This window comes from Anser cygnoides, chromosome 14 (assembly GCF_040182565.1).
Source record: "Anser cygnoides isolate HZ-2024a breed goose chromosome 14, Taihu_goose_T2T_genome, whole genome shotgun sequence".
Lineage (NCBI taxonomy): Eukaryota > Metazoa > Chordata > Aves > Anseriformes > Anatidae > Anser > Anser cygnoides.
Window position 1 is genome coordinate 15,737,309 of NC_089886.1, and position 23,127 is coordinate 15,760,435.

Below are 23,127 nucleotides of genomic sequence, written 5' to 3' on the forward strand. Positions count from 1 at the left end.
CCAACCCTGTACTTTTCTAAGCAATACTACCTCTGCATCTACACATACATATGTATTTTCATCCTGAAGGAGCAGGGCCTGTCAGCCAAGATGCTGACAAAGAGTCAACTTTAGAGCCAGTTGGCTCCTCTAAAAGTATTGAAACATTTAGGAGCAGCTAAGGCACCACTGTGCCTTTGTGGACATACAACCTGCCTCCAGCATCTCACCACTCTTTTTTTCCCAGGACTGGCAATATAACTAGAGATGATTCAGAAAACTTCCCTGTCTTCTTACTGATTTACAGCACTGTTTTTCATCCTGTAGAAAGTAAGCAAGTTGCATCTAAAAAAAAAAAAGTCACTTTTATTTTTTTTTCTTTTGTATTATAGCAGTATTTGAGAGCTGGAGACTGAAAGTGGAGTCCTCGTTTTTTGATTGTCTTCAAGATATTTTTTTTCTTGATGTGTATGAAAGACAGAGGGAGGAGGGCTACTCTATTTTCTCCTGACTCTCTAAACGTCAGCATAACTTGCTAATTAACTTGAGTTGAGTGGATAACTCATGGTTAAACCAGATGTGGGTCCTTCTTTCCATCTTCATGTTCACAGAAAGTATGTGAACAGATCAGCGCTTGCTGAAATTCATTTGCTTGTAATTGTGGCATGCTTCTTCCACTGCCAGAGTTGATTTTCAAAAACTCCAGTTTATTGAGAAATATATTCATGAGTCGCCAAAAATACATTCACAGTATATTTACAGGAACCAAATATATTGCAGCTTTCTCCTCCTGAAGACTAGTTCTCACTTGAAACAAGAGAGCCATGTTAGCACAAAGCTAACGTGTTTCTGTATGAACCTACTCAATGTCACTGAGACCTTTTTGTGTCTCATGGCTCTTGCTGTCATTGTTGCTCATATATATGATTTATTAAATCATATTTCAATTTCGTATATGATTTTTGCATGATTTTTAATATAAATTTATTGCTTCCATTTTAATCATTCTCAAGCAACCTTACCTGGTTATTAATGTTTCACAGGTAGCAACAGACAAGGACAATGGCATCTTGTTGTACAAAGGAGACAATGATCCTTTGGCTCTGGAGTTATACCAAGGACACGTGAGGCTCATCTATGACACACTGAATTCTCCACCTACGACAGTATATAGGTAAATATCTAAGCTTTACAAGACAGTTTATTTCAAAAAAAGATGGAAAGGTAGGATTTTCCTAAGAAAGATGCATGGAAGAAGAAACTTTTATTTCACATCACTGCATCTTTTACGTATGCAATTAGGTAAGAAAATCAGAATAAAGGCTTAGTTGGAGGCTGCATGATTAAAAGTTGTCATTTATAGGTAATGCCAATGATACTTTGTCCTATGGTAGGTGCAGAAAAAATGTTGTGCTTTCTCATTTACTGTAGGGATTTAAGTGAACGTCGTCCTTGAAATAGTTCCAAGCAATCAGTTTCTCTGATGTTGATATTGAGCATTAACTTACGGTACTGGGACAGAACAGTGGCTGTGCAAGTGCAGGATTAGACCATTTCCAAAACAGGAGGAGAAGGGTTGAATTCCTCTATAGGGTGAATGTTTTTCGAACATCTTGTACATATATCAGTAATAACTACACAAACCATGAGAAAACACAAATTACATAGATAGATTGTAGGGCAATTTGACCTTCAGACACTTGACTTTTGGGGATACCAAACCCATTTTTTTTTATTAGTCACAAGAAAGAAAAGCAATGGAAAATGTAGAAGTGAAGTCCATGCATAAGGGAATTTCCTTGGGAAAGAGAGGCATACTGCTCATGTCTTCCACTGCCTTTCAGCCACCCTCTCCCCTGGGAGAGGAATTCTCTGGTTATTTCTAAGCTGTGATGCTCCACTTCGTTCTTTGTAAGCATGCAGTTGTGTCCACGCGGAGCCCTTCTGGGTTCAGTGCAGTTTCATTGCATTGTATATGCAGAAGAGGTGGATTTCCAGTCCACCTCACTCTTTTAGGAAGAGCCTTCCCTTTAAGTACAAGGATGCTACTAACTATCACTAACCATGATGTGCCCTGTACTTGTGCTGGAGAGTTCTCTCAGCACTTGGTAAAACCACAGTCTTCCAAAAGTGTGGTAGTTCTGCAGAGTTTTCTTTAAGGGGAACAATGATACATTTAAGAAAATGAGAAAATTATTTCTGTATAAAGGCAAATTGGATAATATCAATGCAGAGATGTCCCCAGAAAGAAAAATAGCTTGTCCACTGTAGGAGTGAAGAAAGTGGTTTGTTAGTGACTTTGACCAGCTGGGTAGGTGTGAAAAATTCCCCTGTGTGTGGCTGCTAATCCTAATTGATTTCATCTTAGAGCAAAGCTGAAGTTGTTAAACATTTTTACACCGCTAATTAGAACATTGGGAAGCTTATTATGTGTGGGCAGCACACGAGGTGACAGATCAGCGTGGATGCTTGCTTTCTGTTGTTGAGGGCAGAGTGGTGTGGTGACGAGCTGTTGCCACCATCAACAACACTTTATAGATCTGCTGCCTTCTGGTGAAGCTGCCAGAGATGGCAAGCAGCAGTGTCCTCATTATTCCTGCGCCCTTCATATTGATCAAGGAGGAGGTCTCCATTCAGACTGACACCTCATTAACATAAGATTAATGGTCTGTTCACTATATTTTGTACTGTGTGATCTGTTGAGATGGGAAAGTAGCTGCTTAATACGATGCCCTTTCTGAAATGTCACTCTAATCTTTTATTAGTTTAAGGAGTGAAGCAAAATGGGATTAGCGTGGAGCTTGATGGGAAAAGATTAGGTTGATTGAGAAAAACTACAGCTAAAGAATGTCAAAAAGGGCCTCTAAATAGATTAAGAGACTTGTTTTCCTTAAGGGCTGAGAAAGGGGGAGGAAACCTGCTTCTCCCCTTACAACCATAGGATTTAAGGGTAGGAGTCATGAGTGGGTCTGGTCTGACCTCCCTGTATATCCTGTTTGACTTTCAGCTAAGGTGTAAGCTGTGTTTGGCTAACATATGACTTCCAGCTAGGCCCCAAGTTTTCACAGGAAAACATCAAATAATGGAAAATCCCCTATTTCCTTTAGTAGCTTGGACAATGGTCAATCATTTCCATTATTCAGGCACTGGCCATCATTCCTAAGTTGAGTTTTGCTAATACCTTCTGGATGTTTTAGAGGCTAAAACATCTGGTACTGGCTCCCATGAGTTTATCTGTACTTTTAATTGCATTGTACCCTACGTTGCATTGTATTGAAAAGAGAGTTGATTCAGTGTGGTGTAATTTATCTAAACCTTTAGAACTGGGTGACTTCTGTGCAACTTATACTATTTTTCATTTTTCATTAAAAATAAGGTTACTAGGAGAACCAGAAACATTCAAATGATAGTGCCACCTTTGGAAAAACTGTTCACCATCTCAATTACTGCCTCCTTGCTTTCTTGTTTGGATGCCTTATTTAAATGTCATCCTTAGCAAAAGTGGACTGATTGACTTTGAGGGGCTCTGCTATAAGACAGATTCATTTTCACAGGCAGTATCAGGAGCTGCTGTCCTTCAAAGCGGTCCACTTCTCAGAATAGATGAGCAATGCTTTGGCTCTTGCTTTGGCTCAGAAGTGTGTGCTAAAAGAGGAGGAGGCCGTAAAATACTTTCTGGTGGGTACTGCACCAGTTACAGCTGCAGGAAATCTATAACTGACCGTGTCTTGTGCTGTAACTGAGATGTTTTACTGACTATTTCAGGTACTCCCGTGATAGGATGTGGAAAGTCCCTGGCAAGCCACATTATCTGTAATTCTTCATCAGGGTCTCCACAATGGGTTTTATTAATAGTGTTTAAGAACAGTAAAATTAGCAAAGTACTTGGCTAATATATGTAATGTCCTGTAGGGATAAGATAAAAGCCTGTTACCAGACAAGTTTTGAAGCTAGCAGCAAGTATGGCATACGTGGTGGTAGTTTTCAGTAGTATTACGTAAAGGGTGCTGGAAGAACAAAGTATGCAACACGTTATGTTGTAAAACTCTTCCCCCGGGCCCTTAGGATTTAGCCAGGGTGAAGGTTCGTACCAGACAAATTGTGTGTGCGCTCTGGAGTTACCAGTTGTAGCATATTCTGTGGATGGTCTTGCCTTGCAAACTTATTGTCAGAAATTGTTTGAGGACAGGGATGTGACATAATATTGGATTGCAGGCATGCCGGGATACAGCAGTTCATTTTATCTGCTCTGTGAGGGCAAGTTGTCTCTGGATTTTGAAGCAGACCTGTTCCTGTATCTCAGTAGCAATTTTGAGCAGATTTAAGTAGATCTAAGGACGAAGTTAGTCTGGAAAAGCCCAAGATCAATTTGTTCATTCAGCTTTACTTCATATATTCATTCCCATGCTATGTTTGGATGGAAAGGTTCAAGTTGATGTTGGACTTTTAGTGTAGAAGTATAAAGAACAGAGTACTTCATTTGGAAGAGACCTTCAAAGGTCATCTAGTGCAGCTGTCTGACCTCTTCAGGGCCAACCAAAAGTTAAACATTTCATGAGGGCCTTGTCCAAATGCCTCCTGAACACTGACAGGCATGGGGCATCAACCACCCCTCAAGGAAGCCTGTTCCAGTGTTTGACCACCCTCATGGTAAGGATATTTTTCCTAATAATCTAGTCTGAACCTGCCCTGGCACAGCTTTGTGCCATTCCTGGGCGTCCTGTCATCAACAGTCATTCTTTCATTCTAGTCAGAAGAAGGGTCAGCAAAAGTCCAATGGAAAGGATTACATGAAGTACGTTTTCATTTATCATCAAATTAGAAACAAATACAAGCTAATTTACAACAATGAAGTGATTAAAATTGTCCTTTTGAAAGAAGACCTGACTGGTTTGTTACAGGAAATCTTCACTTGTAGGCTGCATGATAAAGGCTTCCTGAAGCTCATAACAACTATGCTATAGAAGATATATTTTTGAAGTAAGATTCCCACTTGGTTCTTTTATTCAATTTAATTATGCTATATATGTACAAATGAGAACAGAAACCTGTTCTGAGCGCTTTATCAACCTCCTGGCTTCTACACTGGTGAAAGTTACTCTTCCATACCATGACGGTACCTAGCATTCAGCCAACAGTTAGTTGCTGAAATAAAGTAAATCTTTTACACAGATACCCTACCTTAACTTAGAGATATCAACTGATGAGGAATTCACTGCTTTTATTTACGACCATGCTCCAATTGTTAAAAGCTTGAGTTAACAAAAAAAGAAAAATAATAATAATAATTTAGGTCTCAGTCATTGGAATTAGTATCTGTTTAACTGTTTTCTATCAGGAAAGATTCCTACTTTCAGTCTCTTTCCTACATCTGTTCTTTTTTTTTTCCTGATAGATTTTATGCTACTACACAACCATATTGATTTGAATGCTAAATTAATCCTTTGCAGTAGAAATAGAAAATAGAAAATTTGACACAAACTACTGGTGTAATTTCCTCCAGAGTTCCTGGATTGTTCTGTTGCGTACAGACTGTCATAAATGGTAAAGGGTGATATGCAGACGTCATTGGTATAAAATCATATGTTTTCATGCAGGCTTCCTGACAGCAGTGAAAAGGAGGCAGTCAGGAAAATACCAGAATTAATTGTGTTTGTCCTTCTGCAGAGCCTACGCCCAAATTACGTTATAGTTCTCTATAAAAGTATCCTTGTGTAATCCATTTTCAAAAATGCTACGTCATTAAAAATACTTCTTACAGATTGTATCATGCAGTTCTTGCAGTCTGCCTAATTCTTACATAGCATAGATGGATGTTTTTGTGGTTAAAGCACAAAGCCTTAAGTCAGAAGAGCTTAAGGTCTTCCTGTATCTGCCTCATTTGTGATAACTATGGCATGACAAATTAAATCTGGCTCTTTATGCACAAAAAGTACAGAAATGCACAAATCCATGTCTCCAGGAGATGAGGTTCCTTCTTCCACCAGGCTGTGGAGCAGGACAAGGCTCCTACCCCAGTGGCATTCGACAACTGCCTGCATTGTTCTCTGTTGCTTGGCCTCTGCCCACAGCATGCCACTCTGAAGAGCTGAATTTAGGTTTTTAACTCAAGGATTTTGACCCTCTATTCAGTTTTCATAGACTTCTCCACTCTTCTGGTGCTGAGGTTGAACAGTTACTTCGGTGATCGAAGAACTTCTACATCTGCCAAAGAGGGGAGATGGGATTCTTCTGTAATCACCTCTCCCTAGCTGCAGTCACTTATCTGTAAAGAAGCCTGGGAGGTTTCCTCATTAATACAGTGCCTTTTAGGGAGGAATGTGCTGGAGGAGTGAAAGCATTAATTCTTAGGATCATTATTAGAGCTTGTCAAACCCAGTTTTTACCAAAAGTTTCTTTGCAGATCTCACGGCGTGCTGATCCTTTTCTTCCTAAAACCTTCAGATTATACCTTCTGCATCTTGTGCTGTGCCTTTTCCTCACGGGATTCCTTTTTGATACTTCTGGATGGTCTCTAAATAGACTGTTTTTCACAGATTTCTATGAGACATCACTGAGCTCTTAATAATTCTAGGTATTTGCAATTCATTTTATTCTTTCTATCCCACGCCTTATTTTACTCAGGTAATCCTTAGGGATTTTTCATCAAATATAATGAGCAAAACCAGCATTAATTTCTGACCTGCACAGCAAATGTTGTAAAATTTGAATGTACATATACATCTTGCATGAGACAAGGTGAAGGACAGATGAATTATTTTTTGCCTTTATAAAGGGCTCTGGTGTATTTGAGGACAAAAAAAAGACAAGTGTTTTTCTTAGTGGATTTCTGTAGTTTCTCACAGATTTTTTTTGTAGTAGGACAATGAAAATGTAAGGCCACGACCTTTAAATATCATCCAACTTTTGTCATTTGGTTCAGAATCAAATATTTGCTTTCATGAAATTCAGAAACTTTCTTCTGCAGACATGAAGCTCAGAAAGAGTAAAGTTTTGTCCTTCAGGCTGCCTGATGACTTAGCAGACAAAATCTCTTTAAGCTGAGTTGTTTTTTTTTCCTTGTAAGTCTCCTTAGTATCTCTTGCAAGAATGATAGCATTTCTCTTCTCTCTCCTCCTGTCTCCCTCGAGATCATTCTCTTCAGTGTAGTACCTGAATACCCAGAAACAGTGTGCTGTGGACCCACAGCTTCATTTCTAACTGTATACATATGGGCAGGGGAATGCTTTATGAGAAGGTGGCAAAACCTTTCACAAAGCACGTCAGTGTTAGCATGTCCACGTACCAGACATGGGAAATTAGGAATAGGTTGCTTAAAACCACTTGCCCTGTGCTGGTGACAAATAGAAGCTGCACCCAAACCCAGGCCGCCTTCGGCAGGGCCCAGAGCTTGGGCCTGTTGGTCTGATTCACACCCATAGGCCAGGCCGCACCGGGGCTGCTGATCTGCCAGAGCCGTGCCTGAGGCAGAGCCACGGGTGTTTTTGTCTTCCCCTCAGCACTCACTGTTGAACTCTGGAGAACTTAAGCCACAGTTTCTGAAGGCAATGAACACACAGGCCTTCATGCCATTTTATCTAATAATTTTAGTTCACTCATATTACAACTAATTGAAGTCAAAGCAGAGATGTTAGTTGTATCCTTTTGATTAGGAATATGGTTGTCTACACCAGTGCTGTCTACTTTATCAAAGTTTTTTAAAAATTCTGCTGCAGGCCCAAATCTACTTAAAACAGCTGTCAGGAAGCAATCCTTCTCCTCCTCCCCAGCCATGTACTTTTTCAGCAGCTCTAATAACTGGCTGGCTGTAATGCATAGATTACATATAAGCAAATTGTGAGTAGTCTGTGTATTTTGTTAAGCAATTTGATTTTTTTTTTCTAAAAGAGGCGTTCATAAGCTGCTCTGTGTCCAGCTGCTTTAGTCACCATTTACCTCTGCACCGCTCCACCTGTATCTCCCAGGAGCTCTCACTCAGCTGAAGGGGACAGGAGGGAAGCAGGAGCTGGTGAGCCATGTTCATCCCCACTGGCTGCTTCACTGAGCAGCAGCCTTTTAGGAAGGTCTGTGCAAAACAGGACTGCAGCACACACGTGTACATAAAAGTTTGCCATTATAATGCTGATTTCTTTCAGCAAATAATAATAATAATAATGTAATGAAGTCAGGAGGATACCAGTATTAATCCCAGGAAGAAATGAGAGTCACAGGATAAAGATAGTTCAGAACTAAGCAAAAAGTAGGGGGAAAGATCCAAAATGAATCGAAGTGTTAAAATACCCTCTGGTTAGAGTGTAACTCTACAGCATCCTGGCCTCATACAGCCTTTCTCACCTCACTGTAATGGACACTTCAGAGGATTGGGCCTAAAGATGGAAAGTAAATTCTTCCCACTTATGACATTTTACTCAGGAGTAGAGAGTTGATCATTCCAAAGTACTTTCAAGAGCATCAAGAAGGAAGGTGTTCGCTCTTGGAATCATGCTGAGCTCTACGAGGAGCTCAGTGCCTTGGAGGTACTTGGTTTTCATACTGGAAGAGTTCTGGTTTATTTAAAAATGAACAGTGAAGCTAAAAGTTGTTCTCTACAGTGATTTGAATGTGTCTAAAAATAACAGTATAGCTTATAACCAAAAGAAAACTGCTGCTGAAAATGTGGAAATCCACATTACAAATGTAGGTTTTCCCTGTTAAAGTGAGTAGCTGGGTTGAGTTTAGTCAGTTCTATTTAAGCCTTAAAACTGCCCAGCCAAATTAAAGGTAATTGTGAACTAGTTCTTCCACCTCAGTAGATAACTTCATTTAGCCAGTGGTCTGTCTGTAACATATATCTTCTAGTGAGAGCATCAGAGAAACCATGACAGTGGTCTTGGCAACTCCTAAGCCCTTACAAACCAATGCTGATATCGGTCCACCTTCTGAGCAGCCACTTTGTTTTCCGCATGTTGGAAACCTGCTCTTGTGCTGAACTGTTTACAGTGAGTAGCCAGTAGGAGAAAGGCATGCAAAGGTGTTTTAAAAGAGTCATAGATTCAGAGAATATCCCATGCTGGAAGAGACCCACAAGGATCATCAAGTCCAACTCCTGAGTCCACACAGGACCACCCAAAAATCAGACTGTGTGTCTGAGAGCGTTGTCCAAACGCTTCTTGAGCTCCGACAGGCCCGGGCCGTGATGACTGCCCTGGGGAGCCTGTCCCAGTGCCCGACCACTTCTGGGTGCAGAACCTTTCCCTAACCCCCAGCCTGACCCTCCCCTGTCCCAGCTCCATGCCGTTCCCTCGGGTCCTGTCGCTGTCCCCAGAGAGCAGAGCTCAGCGCCTGCCCCTCCGCTCCCCTCGTGAGGCAGCTGCAGGCCGCCATGAGGCCTCCCCTCGGCCTGCTCTGCTCTGGGCCGAACAAACCAAGAGACCTCAGCCGCTCCTCATACGTCTTGCCCTCCAGACCCTTCACTACCTTCTTAGCCCTCCTTTGGACACTCTCTGATAGTTTTAAATTCTTATATTGTGGTGCCCAAACCTGCCCATAGTACTGGAGCTGAGGCCGCAGCAGTGCAGAGTAGAGCAGGAAGGTGTTTTCTTACTGTACCATGAGCTGTTAGTCCAGTAGTATATTGCCAAAATTGGTTAATATTTATTACTTCAGAGGAAGGCTGAAGAATACCCATAATAGACAATGCTGGAATTAGCCTAGACATAGTAACTTTAGAAATTTCCTATCTGCTAATAGCTGGCTTGTGTCTTGAATTTTGAGGTTTTTGCCTTACAACAAAAATGTAGCAAACCAGTACAAGAAGTTTGGCTTTTTCTGCCTATAAATTTCTTGTAAACATGATGACTAACACAAAGTATAGATGTGTACCATGTGTGATAGATGTATATAGCCTGTTTACACCAAGTGCCAGGCTCTGGATTCAATAGACACACTCTCTGCTGGAGGACGTGCATGCAGAACTGGCACTGAGGTTGATCATGGAGGTGCAGCAGAGTTCTGTGCACAATGATTTCTGTGCTTCTTCCCAGTGTAGAAATGTGGCCCACAGCTCTGCATTTGCCAGCATGCTCCAATGCTGTTAGAAAAGGTAGGTAAGACAACTGCTATTTTGGTTGTCAGATAGCAATACGTTTTGGTTTTGTGGAAGGAGAGGCATACAACTGTAGGTACACTGCCACAGATAAGGTGGTAACAATTTCATTTCCTGGGCACATGTCAAGTTTCTGAATAGACACAGATTTTTTTTACTCGGGGCTTAGCCTCCAATTGCAGGGTTTGTTTTGTTTTGTTTTTTAAAGAAAAAAAAAAAGATTATCATTCAAATTTGAAGCACATTTTTACCTGTATTCTGTATCAGCCCTGTTCCCTGATGTTAAATGACAGGTACTTAGATATTTTCCAGAGCTAAAAAGAGGATAGATGGTGTAAAATGTCCTTTCTGACAAACTGACTTTGTGAAGACACTTGATGGCTTTCCTCATCAGAAACTGACACTTGATACGCAGCCGAACATAAGAGCTGTTTTCACTAGTGTGTGCTCCTGGCGCTAAGGAGCAACCCCAAGCACCCTGTTTTGTTCCGAGTCCTGGCAGAGCAGCTGGGGCTGTGCTGCAGCACATCCTGGCGTGTGCCACAACCATAAATGTGTAGTGATGGCTCTCGCTGCAGAGGATGTAGCACTCGGTGCTGTGACTGGCCCTGCTGCTGTACTAGCACCTGCCCTCCTCTGTGCTGTCTGCAGTCTTTTTATTTATTTATTTATTTTTGGAAGGGTATATGGTTTAATGAGTCCCACTAGCATTGCAGAATCTGTATGTGATCATTTTTACACTCTGTATTTACTGGATTTGTTATTTTATATAACGCATGTTACAGTGAATATATCGTGAAACAATAGCTCATTGCACTGCAGTACACTGTGTGCCATGATGTGCAAACTTCTTCTGGTGAAGTCAGATGAGAAGGCATCAGCACTGTGACCTCTCATTCAGGAGGGCCTCAGACTTGAAGAGCTCAGGCTATTTTTATTGCTATTACGCTTGCGTTTAACAAGTTCTTGGTTAGCAGAATGAAGTATTCAGCTCTGCAGGGACATAGTGATACTGCAGGAGACTGGCACGGGCTTCAGCTCCCCAGCAGAAGGGCTGGAGGGATGTGTCAGCCCTTTTGTCCGTATCAGGGGCACTGTGAGAATTTACTGCAAACAGTGAGTGTTTACACTGGCCATGAATCTGCCCCTTTTATGAATAATCTACAGAAAGGGGTCAGGATTGTGTTAATTGCATGTTGCAGGGGTATAAAAAAGGTCCTTGCTTTTCCGTTAGAAGGTCTGTAATACAATAACTTTCACAGTTGGCAAGGGTGCTGCAGGAATTGAATTATGACTGGGAATTAGATATGCACAGCCCGGCCAAACGATCATTAAGGGAGATACGGTAATCAGCTGCCAGTGTTTAAGGGCTGTAAACACCAAGAAGAGAAAGATGGCTTATTTGGGTGGTCTACAGAGTAGTAAGAGAAAAGGTATAAAAACCAAGCAAATGAAAATGCAGGTAGCAAGGAAGAAAAATCTTAAGGTTGAGTGCTCTCAGACGAGGAGACCTACCACTCAAGTCATGTAAAACAGGACTGAACATAACAAGAGAGTGTATTTTAAGCTGAAAGTGAACTTGAGTACTTTATTATATCTTTTTCACCTCTTATTTCCCTAGTCTTGTGTTTCATTAGCATTTTTCATGCTTTTTTTCTCAACATGTGGTTTTTATTTGGCTTCTGAAGATGATAGTGCTTGAAGTGATGTGTTATTGTAAAAGTAGCACAAACACTACTCCAGTTATGATTTTGCCTTTGTTGCCATGGAGTTTAAATCTGTTTTAGGCCGAGGACTGATTACAGCTGGAACTAAGGGCAGGAGGTAACCATAGCTTGAAAAGGTAAAAAATCATCGCCACTGATACATGAAGAAGTTTTGCAACTCCCAAATCGCCAACATCTCACTGCATTTCCCTGCAGCTCTACCTTGTGTTTCTTGATTTTAGTACCTCTTCTCTAGTGCCTGCTCTTCCTATATGTTGTATGCTCATTAAGCTCTTTTGGACAGGTATTTCTGGTTATTCCCTTCTACTCTGAATGCTTTCAAAGACTGCCTAAGTTCAGTGTCCCCAGTCACATACCTTCTTTGTGTTTGCTTTGTTATGTGCTTCAAATGAGGCATGTCCCCATTAAGACTGAGGTCAGGAAAATCTGGGACTGTAGCTAATGAATTGATGTCCTCATTTGCATAATTGATGGTTATGCATTTCCGCAGTGACATGGTTTGCTGTGATAGTTAAAGCTATTTTTGGTTTTGACTTCTCTGCCCTGCTGCTTCCTGCTGCCTACACTAAAGGTATATTACATGTCAGTGAAAAAAACTAACCCCAAAGCCCAAATTTTACAAGTTAAAATTGAATACTTTAATCCTTTAATGCATTTCTGTTCACTGGCTTATTTACAGTGGCTCAGCTCTAAATCTCCCACGTGTATTAGAGCAAGGGGAGTCAGTGTTTATAACATCTGTGTGTGCTTGAGGCTGGAGTAGAGGGGAAAGAAAATACAAGAGGAAGAAGAGAAAGAGATCAAAAATGAGAGTGGAAGTCAGGTCTTTCATACATTCCTTGGGGATTCTTGTTTAATACACATCCTTTTCCCTTCATATTCCGGAGTCTAAGCCCTGGTGGAGCCCATGTCCATGGCCCGTGTATGCAGTGCCCTTATCATGGGTCCTTTTGCTCATCTTGCTGGAATTGTTCTGACAAATGAGGCCAGCTCCCAGCAATATAAAATGTTAACGGCTCTTTTATATACCCCTCTCTAGTGCCCCCCTCCCCACAAGGGCAGCTCCAAGCTTTGTTCCTGGGCACAGAGGGAGCAGGAGGTGCTGGACCCAGAGCTGTTCTCATGAGTTTTGGAAGCTGTGCTCTCCCTGCATGCTCAGTTTAGCTGCATTGCTCATTTGGATTGCTTTAGTTGTCAACCATTTGCAGGAATCTTACCCAGATAACAAAAACTAAAAGCAATATCCAGGTGGTTGAAATTTCACAGAGGTCCATGTGTCTAACTTTCTCTTGTGTGCTCTTTCTCACTGATTCTTTTCTCAGTACAGGATTTAGACCATCTGAATCCATTTTCAGAGGTTTTTGGAAGTGTTTGCTTCCCTCCAGTGACTAGGCACAGGCACCTGCATAGTGCTTATCTGTACCTGACCACATATCTGAAATGCTGTGGGACAGCAGCTGAACCAGGTGATTCAGTGCCCATGAGGAAAAGAAGAAATCAGGGTCCTCAGAGAAAGTAACAGGCTACACAGATCTGAACAGGACATCACAGCATACAGCCTGAGCCTGTATCAGGAAAAGCTGTTATTTCCATAGCCTTATGAGTTAAGCCATCAGGATCAATAAGCAGTTGAAAGTGATATTTTCCAGGACTTTCTCATATGAGGTTCAGCAATGATGGGTAATAAAAGGCACGATTTTCATATTAATTCAATATGCAGACTTCACTGCAATGTGAAGAAATGCTATTTGTTGCTCAAAGATTGTGGTAACACTGAAACCCATTCCTAAGTATACTGTTGTTGCTTCTGTGGTGCTTTTGTTAAGGAGTAACAAGCTGATCCTGTCAGTATTTTCCTCTTCTTTTGGCCAAATCCGATCAGATGTCATGGCCAGTGTCAGTTAGTGAGGGTAACAAAAGGTTAGGATAACCTTAACAAAAGCAGCACAAAGGATTGTACAAGACATGACCAGGGTTATGAGAGGAGAGTGCCAAAGAAGAGAGAGGTGTGGGGTGCTGGGGGGCAGCCTGGGCGGTGGGACATGGCGGGACATGGCTGCCGCACATCAGCTGCGGGGTCAGCCAGCTTCGACCAGCATCTGCTCTATGCACCACTGATCAGAGAAGTCTGCCCGCCAGCCCTCAGCATTCGGCTGCACGTTAATTGTTTATCCTCAAGGCAGGTATTTTAAGGCACTGGAAGCGGTTACGTTTGGAAGGGAACTGAAATGGTTTCTCACTGTCAGATTTGTAACGAGACTCGAGTGAAGTCCTGTAAAAACTGTGAGTATGGTCTAGAAAATGTTTGTGACAAGATGGGCCCCTCACCAGACTGTTTACTGCAGTAAGAGAAGCAATTCCTGGGTCCTGAAAAATCTTTTCATTGTACATAGAACTAGTCATTTGGTTCCTTTTTTAATATTATTTATTTATTTATTTAATTTTATTATTTTTTAGCAAGTTTCATTGTTAAATTACTGGAAATCCTTGCTGACCCTTCAAATGTTTACACTTAAAATGTAATCCCTTCCTTTTTTCAACAGTAATGTATTATAATGTATTATAAACTATCTAATATCCAGTAGTGGTGGCCCAGAATGCTGCAGTTGGAAGTCAGCTAGAAATTCATGACTGTCTTCTTTAATAGCTTGGAAAATCTCAAAAGCTAGGACTTGGTTTGTTAGTGCCCCCAAGAAAAGCAGCTGGCTCAAGTCTAGCAGTTGTTTGGCTTCTTCCTGTGGGCCCTTTCCCCTCTCCCTTGCTTTGCTCAGACATATTATTTTAATTTAATCATAAAGCACAAAAACCATTGAAAAAGGGAAGGAGTTGGGTAACATCAAGTCAGCTGCCAGGTATGTGATGTTGCGAGATCTCAGTAAATACACTCTGAGCAGGGAGCCAACGTAAAGCTGCAGTATGTATCAGCCTGTGAAAGTTCCTCCGACTCGGTACCCGGTGTGAGTGCGGTGCTGAGCTGTGACTGAAGCTGTGAGGGACGACTTCGGGGGAGAGGGGAGGCAGCGACGGCCCCCTCAGCCCCGGCCGCCTCAGCGCGAGCCCCTCAGCGCGGCCGCCCCAGCCCGGGCCCAGGGCCCGTTGCGCGGTACCGCGGCTCCCTCTGGCGGTCGCGGGCCACCCTGGCCGCCGGTTTAGTCCTCGCCGCGGGGCTCCGCAGAGCCCCGGCCTGTTTCTTCCCCCCGCGTCCCCGCCGCAGCCCCGTGCTCGCCACCCGCTGCCGGCCCCGAGCCGGCGGGCCCGGGAGCGCGCAGCCTCCGGCACCGGGAGGGCTGAGGAAGCTGAGCAAATGGCGGGCTCCGGGGCGGGGATTTACGTGCCACAGGGTGCGTGCCCCGAGCCCACCTGGTCCCCAGTAAGAATTCAATTAAGATTTTAATAAAACCCTTGCAGAGAGCTGGGTCAGGAAGAGGCCCCTTGAAAAAAAAAAAAAAAAGGCCGAGCACAGCAAGTCTGTGCTGGGAGCTGCGTCGTGATGCACTGTTCAGCGTCTGTGGCTTTCTTCCCTTCATCTCCAGCCAAGCCACTGTCTCCAACTGTCTCAGACGATTGCTGGGTCTCCTAAAGGCCCAGCTATATAAGAGGCTCTGAGGAGAGTTCGCGTAGCATTTCCCTTACCACTGGTTTCTCCCCCAGTGTTGTCTCTGTCTCTCTCAAAATCCAAAGACTTCATAACATCTTTCTGTCAGCAACAGAGATGTGTTTTAACACAAATATCCCCTGGTGGGATTTTCTACCATCCTGGCTGTCCATGTCCAGCTTTTCTATCATGTGTTAGCATCTTTGCAAAAAGCAAACCAGTGCTTTGCCTGTTTTGACTTCATCTGCTTTACAAAATTGCAGTGTTGAATGATGGCTGTAAGTTGCACAGTTTCTCATGGTCCAGGCACAGACTATTTTTATTCAGAGTTAAAAAGTGAAAAAGTCGGAACTGAGTAATTTTCATCCACACATACGCACAGACGGGGACACCTCACTCCCTTTCCAGTGAAAATACCAGGCCTGGGTATGCTGACAGGCACGAGCACCGCATGGGGTGGCTGCTTCCATTGCCAGGACACACAGACTTTTGTTTGCCTCTTAGTCAAGGCTCTCCTGCATAATTTGGAAAAAGCACACACTGTGGAGGAGTAGTTGATTAATGCTTGTGAAATCCTGGCCCAGGGAAGAGCCAGCGCTGCCAGATGTGATAATGTTGTCCTCTGACAAATAGCCGTAGCTTGGCCTTCCTGAGATAACAGTGTAGTTTTGTGCGCTAGCTTTGGATATTGATCCCACCAGGGAAGGGTTCTCGGTCGTGCAGCCATCCATCCCACCTCCTCAGTGCTCAGCTGTCAGAGCCAATGGGTTTTGGCTATTCTTCTTCCTTTCATTGGCACTTCTGCATAGACTAACCATTACAAATGTGCATTTCCATTTGTCTAGCACCTTTCAGCTGAAAGTCTAAGTACTTTCTACATATGAATTAAGCATTGCAACACAGCAGTTAGATATGCGGGGAGTACATCGGGATCATCCAGTTGGTACATTGCTTTTACACAGCTGTTTCTCATAATGTGACAGATACTTAGCAGAATTCAAGAATATCTAAACAGCAAGCTTGGACCAGCTGTTTTTGAACTTATTAGAGTTGTCAATCCATAAAGTAGTCTGCTAGAGGTGTGGTCCCCAGTACAGGCAAACTCAGGCTTGTTTTTCTGAAGTGCATGCAAAGTGTATGCAACCTTGGGCAATAAATCTTGTGTAAGTCCTTGTTTCTTATCTCTACCCATGCAATTCACTGCCCTTGCATTAGTCCTGATATAACTGTATTGTGAGCCAGACTGTCTACTGGATCAACCGGAGATGGATTTTTGTACAATGTCTAGCCTTTTTTTTTTTGCCCCTAAAAAGTACTTAAATCAGTATTATGAGCTTCAGGTTCTTGAGCCCTGCCTCTCCAGGATGCTCTCACAAGTCTGAGGATGGACAGCAGCTGTGGCCCAGGCGATTTCGTGTGGGTCACAGACAGGCAGCTCAGTCAGCAGAGCTCCCCGCTAGCCATTTTGTGGCAGAACTAACTTACCTTAAGTTTATGTAAACCTAGTCAGTAAAGATGCTCATATATACTGCTGTCATTTTGTAATCTATGTAATATATGTAAACTTTTAACGGTATATGTGTTTGTGATTCATCCCCAAAACCTGTGCAGACCCCAGCACTGTCATGGGACATTACTCCAGTTCTGAAACAGCAGTGCTCTCTTCTCAAACAAGCAGGTCCTCAGAAATGCCTCACTGCTGACCTTCTGCCTGATGTTACTTACGTATAATTGGTTATGTTAGGTTCCCTGTAAAAAACACTGCAAAATTAAATTTATTCCAGGGGAAAAAAAAAATAATAATAATTTAATTCTGGTAATTTCCAAACCATTTAATTTGTTTCTGAAGTTGAGAGCATATTTCCATGCCACAGCTCCTTAATGTGTCGGTTAGGCAGGACTGGGCACTACAGATGGGCAGCATGTCACGTAGTTTGATAGGTGGGTCCATCTAAAAGGTGATTCCTCTTTAGAGATGAGTTACTCCTAAGTGTGCCTGTTATTTTCCAGTGATAGTAAAGAAAATCTGGTTAAATAGCTCTCAGACCTCCACATCTGCATTGCAGGTTTACAAAATACCTAAAAGGAATCTGACCTTTGAACTTGTAACTTACTGAGAGAGGATGCAGAGCATATGGGCCATTTGAATGAGCAAAACCCATCCTTTAAACCTACCTTTTACATTTTGAAATGGTATTTACCACTTATGTCGCAATCCCAAACCCAGGTTGTCAGCTCAGCAGTGTCTCAGGATGTCTAAATCCCACAGCTGGTGTGTTGTGTCTCTATCCTTCGGCGACAGAACCAGCAAGTGAGCTGCCAGGGGGAGTCTGGGCAAGAGGCTTACAGGCCAAGCATAAGGCGGGTTGGCAACACTGTGCATGTGGGCAGTTTACATAGCTCATAATTTAATTTCTGCTGTAACCACTACTGCTATTATAGTCTCTTTATGCACTAGTGTTTGCGTGTGTGTGAAACAGAGGCTGAACCATTTAATCACATGTAGAGCAGTGGAAAAGTCACATTGCTTCTGTAACTATCAGCTTAATTTGAAACGCTCTTTTACTCGAGCAGGTAATCACAACCTCTCTCCCTGTTTTTAGGAGTACAATGAAGCTATCAAGTTGTTTCAGAGAATTTTAGCATGCCTGAGAGCTGAAGCTGCCCAGGAAATAAAAAATGATAGAGCAATACAAACTGAATTGTACCACTGCACCTGTTAACTTCTGTGAGACTGAAGATGAGGATTGTTTGTGGCACAGACTAGCAAACAGCTGTTGAGTTACCTGACTCATTGCAAGCCTAACGCATTCAAAAATCAGTGTTCAAAATACCTGAGCAATAAACACGCAGCACCTTTAATATCTTGCCTGCTCAGATGACTGTCTGGTCCCTGCCTCCCCCCTGCCCGATTTCCTGCTTATTCTCAAGCCTCAGTCTACACCTAAATGTTTCTCAAAGAGCAGGAGCAATTTGTCAGTTTTCCTTGCATTCAGGTAGGACTGTATTGTATTGAACAAAGCATCCCAGTCCTTTACAAGCCCAGAAGTCCTGAATTCCTTCTCTGGCTTTAAGTAACTGATCCTGTCCTTCTGCCTGAGATTTTAGTTACAAGACACTTTGGTTTTGTAAGGAAACACTGGTTTCAGAAGCCCCTGCTGTCTCTTGCCCTACACTGCCATCTCTCACAGGCTCTGTGAAAAAAAAAATTGAGTTTAAACTAACCATACAAAACTAAATCTTTTAAGTGGTTGGGCTTGCAACATGGGCACCAAGCAGAGTGGCACAGGAGCAGCAATCTAAGAGCAGAAAACGGGATGTTTTCATTAGCTTTGTCACCAAAGCCAGTAGATCATGTGGCTAAATCTCTGTTCTTATGCCTTTGGAAACACAACTACAATAGTTACTATTCTGACTTTGTGGAACAGTTGTGAGGATTAACTGGCAGACTGCAAAGCAAGTTGAACATGTGCGTAAGCACAAGCTTTTAATCAGTTTCATGGACAGATACAACCCTCAATTGCAGTGAGGAGCTCTTCTCTCCGGTGTTACATATATATAGGTACTGTCTTCTCAAGTCAGGCACCAGTGATGTTTAAATTTGTACCTTGGAAGCTCATGCTGGAAGAAATGTTGGGAACACAGTGGCCATAAAGGAGCTGGAATAGGAGTTATACTTTGCAAGCCATAGTATAAGGAGATAGGATGTCACAGAAGCACAGGCAGTTCATTGTTAACATCATCCATTTCTCTCGTTCTTTTATTTTTAGTGTGGAAACAGTAAATGATGGGCAATTTCATAGTGTGGAACTTGTGATGCTGAATCAAACTCTGAACCTGGTGGTGGACAAGGGGACTCCCAAGAGTCTAGGAAAACTCCAGAAACAGTCTTCTGTCAGCCTCAATACACCCCTCTACATTGGAGGTACAGTGAGTTGCTCTGGATTTTGAGATGTTGTTTATAATCTTTAAAAACAAAAACCACAGAGATTCTCTTTTTAAAAAAATGAAAGTATTTCAAACAGTCACTGCAGAAAAGCAAATCAATTGTCAGTAGGTTTAAATATACTATAAATGAGGTATATTTCTTCTGGAAATTTTATAGAGGTTTAAAAGTTGGGGGAAAAAAAAAAAAGATTAAGTTCTCCAAACAGTAGTAGCACAGCAGCTGACTAAACACTTTTTGGCTAATAGTTTTCTCATTGGAAACTGAAGCCAGAACAATGCTTGAAAGATTTTGGAATTGACTAAACTTCTTTTAATAATTTTTTTTACATTCAGGGGAATTTCTGGGGAGGAAGGAGCCAAGTGGGGCAGGGAGCAGATGCCCAGAATAATGAGTATCCCACTGATTAGGTGCCTGGAAATGAAAGACAGGATGAAGTCTGTGCTCTGCCTGATTGATTTTGTTTTTGCCAGACCCCCGCCAATTCCATTCTGGACTGAATGTTGAAATCTCTCCATTTATGTGACATGGAGTTCTTGTGTTGTGTTGTTTTGTTTTTTCTCTAGACAGCCTATTCTAAACACAAAACTCAGCAGCGCAAAAATAGACTCAGAAAGTCTATTCTGTAAGCTTTTTTCTAACCAGATCAACAAAGCCAATAGTAGAAACCACTTGACCATTTGGAGCTGGTCAAGTCTTTCATAAACAAGTCCTTTTAATAACCCTTTTCTAAAAGAACCCTGAATATTGCCCTCGTAAATGAGAAAAGTGGCTAATCTTGCTTCGTACAGAGCTGAATTTTTATAATTGGCTTCTGTTAAGAATGTCACAGGCTATTAAAGAGCACTGTGCATCGATGATAATCTGCTGGTGAGGCCATGACAATTTGTCCTTCTAACTCAGCAAAAAAAAAGATACTAACCCTGTGGCAAATTATACACAGGGAACATAAGAATTAATCTTGTGGAAAAAGTTTTGTTAATGGATGAGCATTGTGGATCAATATTAATTGGTTATTATTAATCAAAAGGTACCTACTAAGGACAAATCTGAGACTTGAAATGAAGGACTTTATTTGATACCAGAAGTCATGGGACTCAGATGAGACATTTTTATTGCCCGTTAAAATTCTTCTCGAGTCTTTTTAAACCCCCACTCTTCTGCATGTGCCACCTCTCTGCATCCTGCATTGCTACGAATGCCAGCTGCCCTTCCACTTCAGACCATTTAATTTAAGACATTAAATTGCCCCCAGAGCAATTGTTGCTAAACTACACTTACACTAACCTTTAAAACAGATCTGAGTCTTCATGTGCCCAGAATCTGGCTCACCTCTCCACCTGGTCTAGCAACCTTCCTCCTAAAGCACATTTAAACAAAAATGCTGTTTTGGTTTTAAGACTTCAACAGTAGAGTTACTTACGGATAACATATGGAGGCAGTATACAGTTGCACACTTGCCTGTGAAAGCAGCTCAAGCAGACATGACATGCAAAAGAATCTGCAGGCCATCTGAGCTTGTGAACATTTCCAAGAGCTTGAGCAAGACAGAAGTACTCACCCCAAAGATGTGGCCTGGCCTCCTGAGGTGCTGTTCTCTGTCTCTAGATTTCTCCTATGCTAGTTTTGATGGTTTTCACTCCTTGCCTTAACTTGATGATTGAGTAAGGGAACTGTCTTGCTGTACCACAAAGGCAGTAGCTACTTCCTGGCAAGTAAAAACACTCTTAAATCTTTCTGAAGGATAATTTCTATTGAACTATAGGCAGAATGAGCATTATCTAAGGACGTGAACACGTGTCTGTTACCCAAAAATCTTGGCTTTTTTTCTTTTTTTCCCTCTTTTTGTAATATACTTCTTACATAAGGTGGGCAAGTGATTTTATTTTTCTTCCTCTGCATTTCCAGAATGATGACAGTACAGCTGTGCTACCTTCAAAGGTCCCATGCAAATCAATTCTTTAAAGATTACAAGGGGCTGTGGCAAAAGAAATGTTAGCTATTATAACTTATCATTGTAACTGTGAGCAAGTTGTCCATTTTTTTTCTTTTTTATCTCAAGGGATCCCGACCTCTACTGGATTATCTTCACTACGCCAGGGTGCAGATAAGACACCAAATGGTTTCCATGGATGTATTCATGATGTCCGCATCAATAATGAGCTGCAGGATTTCAAGGATTTACCGCAGCAGTCACTAGGAGTCCTTCCTGGCTGCAAATCCTGTAACATCTGCAAGCATGGCATTTGCCGGTCCCTAGAGAAAACAAGTGTGATTTGTGAATGTCACCCAGGCTGGACAGGCCCCCTGTGTGACCAGGAAATTGGAGATCCATGTCTTAACCACAAGTAAGCTTGAATGAATGCTGATGGAAGGGCAGAAGCTTTACACCTAATGCATATTTCACATCTCATCTTGTAAAAACACACGTGACTATTTTTGGAGGTGCTGGGTTCCTACATATATTATTGATAGTTGTGAGTCAGCATCCATGGCAACTTTCAATTTACGTTTCTTGTTTTGATGCTGTTCACTCTCTGAATGGCCTCTTGCTCCTGGAGGAGCTAAGATGTTAATACTGCTGGTTATACTTTCAGAGGGTATATACTTTACACATTAAAATAGGAAAGCTTCTGTTAATAGCTGTATATTACCTCTGAGGTAGGGGGTGTGCGCGTTTATCCAGAGGAGAGCTAGCTATGAGATGGAGGTACACATTTTAGTGATACGCTTGTAACAGCACTGGACACGGTATTCAGATTAACTCCCTGAAGACCACTATGCAGTCCAGTGTGAACAGTTTTAAATTTCTCAAATAGCTGACTTTAATATTGCACTCTGAAACTCCCTCTAAAGCGCAAGTTTAAAGGATAGCATGGAGTCACATGCAAAGGGAATATAAAGCATTCATAGTTCAAAGGCTCAATAACCACATCTCCATCAGAAACGCTGGATGAATAGCTTGCTTATGGCAAGTACGCAAGGAAACAGTCCCAGACCAGCAGTCTGCATAGTTCAGTGCTGTTTCATAAGCAGATGGAAGTACTTTGGTTTTAGACGCTACTTTGGTTGCACTATCTTTGGAAGGGGCTTTTCACAAGCACATACTTTCGACAGGTAAATTGACATAATGAATAATCTCTCTGGTCAGTGAGGGAACAAATTTAACTTTCAGAAGTACCATTTTAAACTTGCTTCTGGGTCTAATTCTGCAAAGCACTGAACCCTGGAAGGTGTTGAGAAGCACCTGACAGATTACAGACCAAAGGTATGAACACCCAAATAAAGAAACACTCAGAGACCCAAATAATTCCTTGAACTGCCAACCTCAACGTGAAGCAGTTCTGGTTGGACAGAGAAAAATGAGGGAGTTCCAGATGTTTACACGATAAGAAATCGCTTCTCCTGTGATCCAAGGAGGGTTATGCAATAATGAATGTAGCCCCCTTGCTAAAGAAAGTAGCTGTGCATATTTGTAATACAGTCTTACTGTCCTACCTTTCATTAAGTCACCTTTGGAGTTGTCTCCTTAGAGACAAGCCCTTTGTGTCCAGGGCAGTACGTTACCCCGCTGACAGATGTCTGCTCCAACATTCACAGATTCATCTCAGTGAGGTAATGCAGCCGTAAGGAACAGGTAGTTGATGGTAACACGAGTTAGTTTCCAAGCACATCTTTAGTTAGTGGGGCAGAAAACACTGCTTCACAGACCGTGACCCCCTTTCTTCCAGTATTTTGCATGTCTTGACCTGCTTTTGCTTTTACTGTTGACCTGATGTAGCTTTTACTATTTGTG

At 42.1% G+C, this 23,127-nt stretch overlaps 1 protein-coding gene across 3 annotated transcripts in view; it reads left to right on the forward strand.

The window, feature by feature from the left end:
* Window positions 1–23,127, forward strand: part of SLIT3 (slit guidance ligand 3) — a 512,041-nt gene that overhangs the window by 483,750 nt on the left and 5,164 nt on the right. For all 3 annotated transcript variants that reach the window (XM_048064726.2, XM_013178499.3, XM_013178496.3), the window contains exons 33-35: window positions 1,023–1,153; window positions 19,156–19,310; window positions 21,394–21,679. In XM_048064726.2, the coding sequence (XP_047920683.2) occupies window positions 1,023–1,153; window positions 19,156–19,310; window positions 21,394–21,679 (572 nt within the window). The remainder of the gene's footprint in view (window positions 1–1,022; window positions 1,154–19,155; window positions 19,311–21,393; window positions 21,680–23,127) is intronic.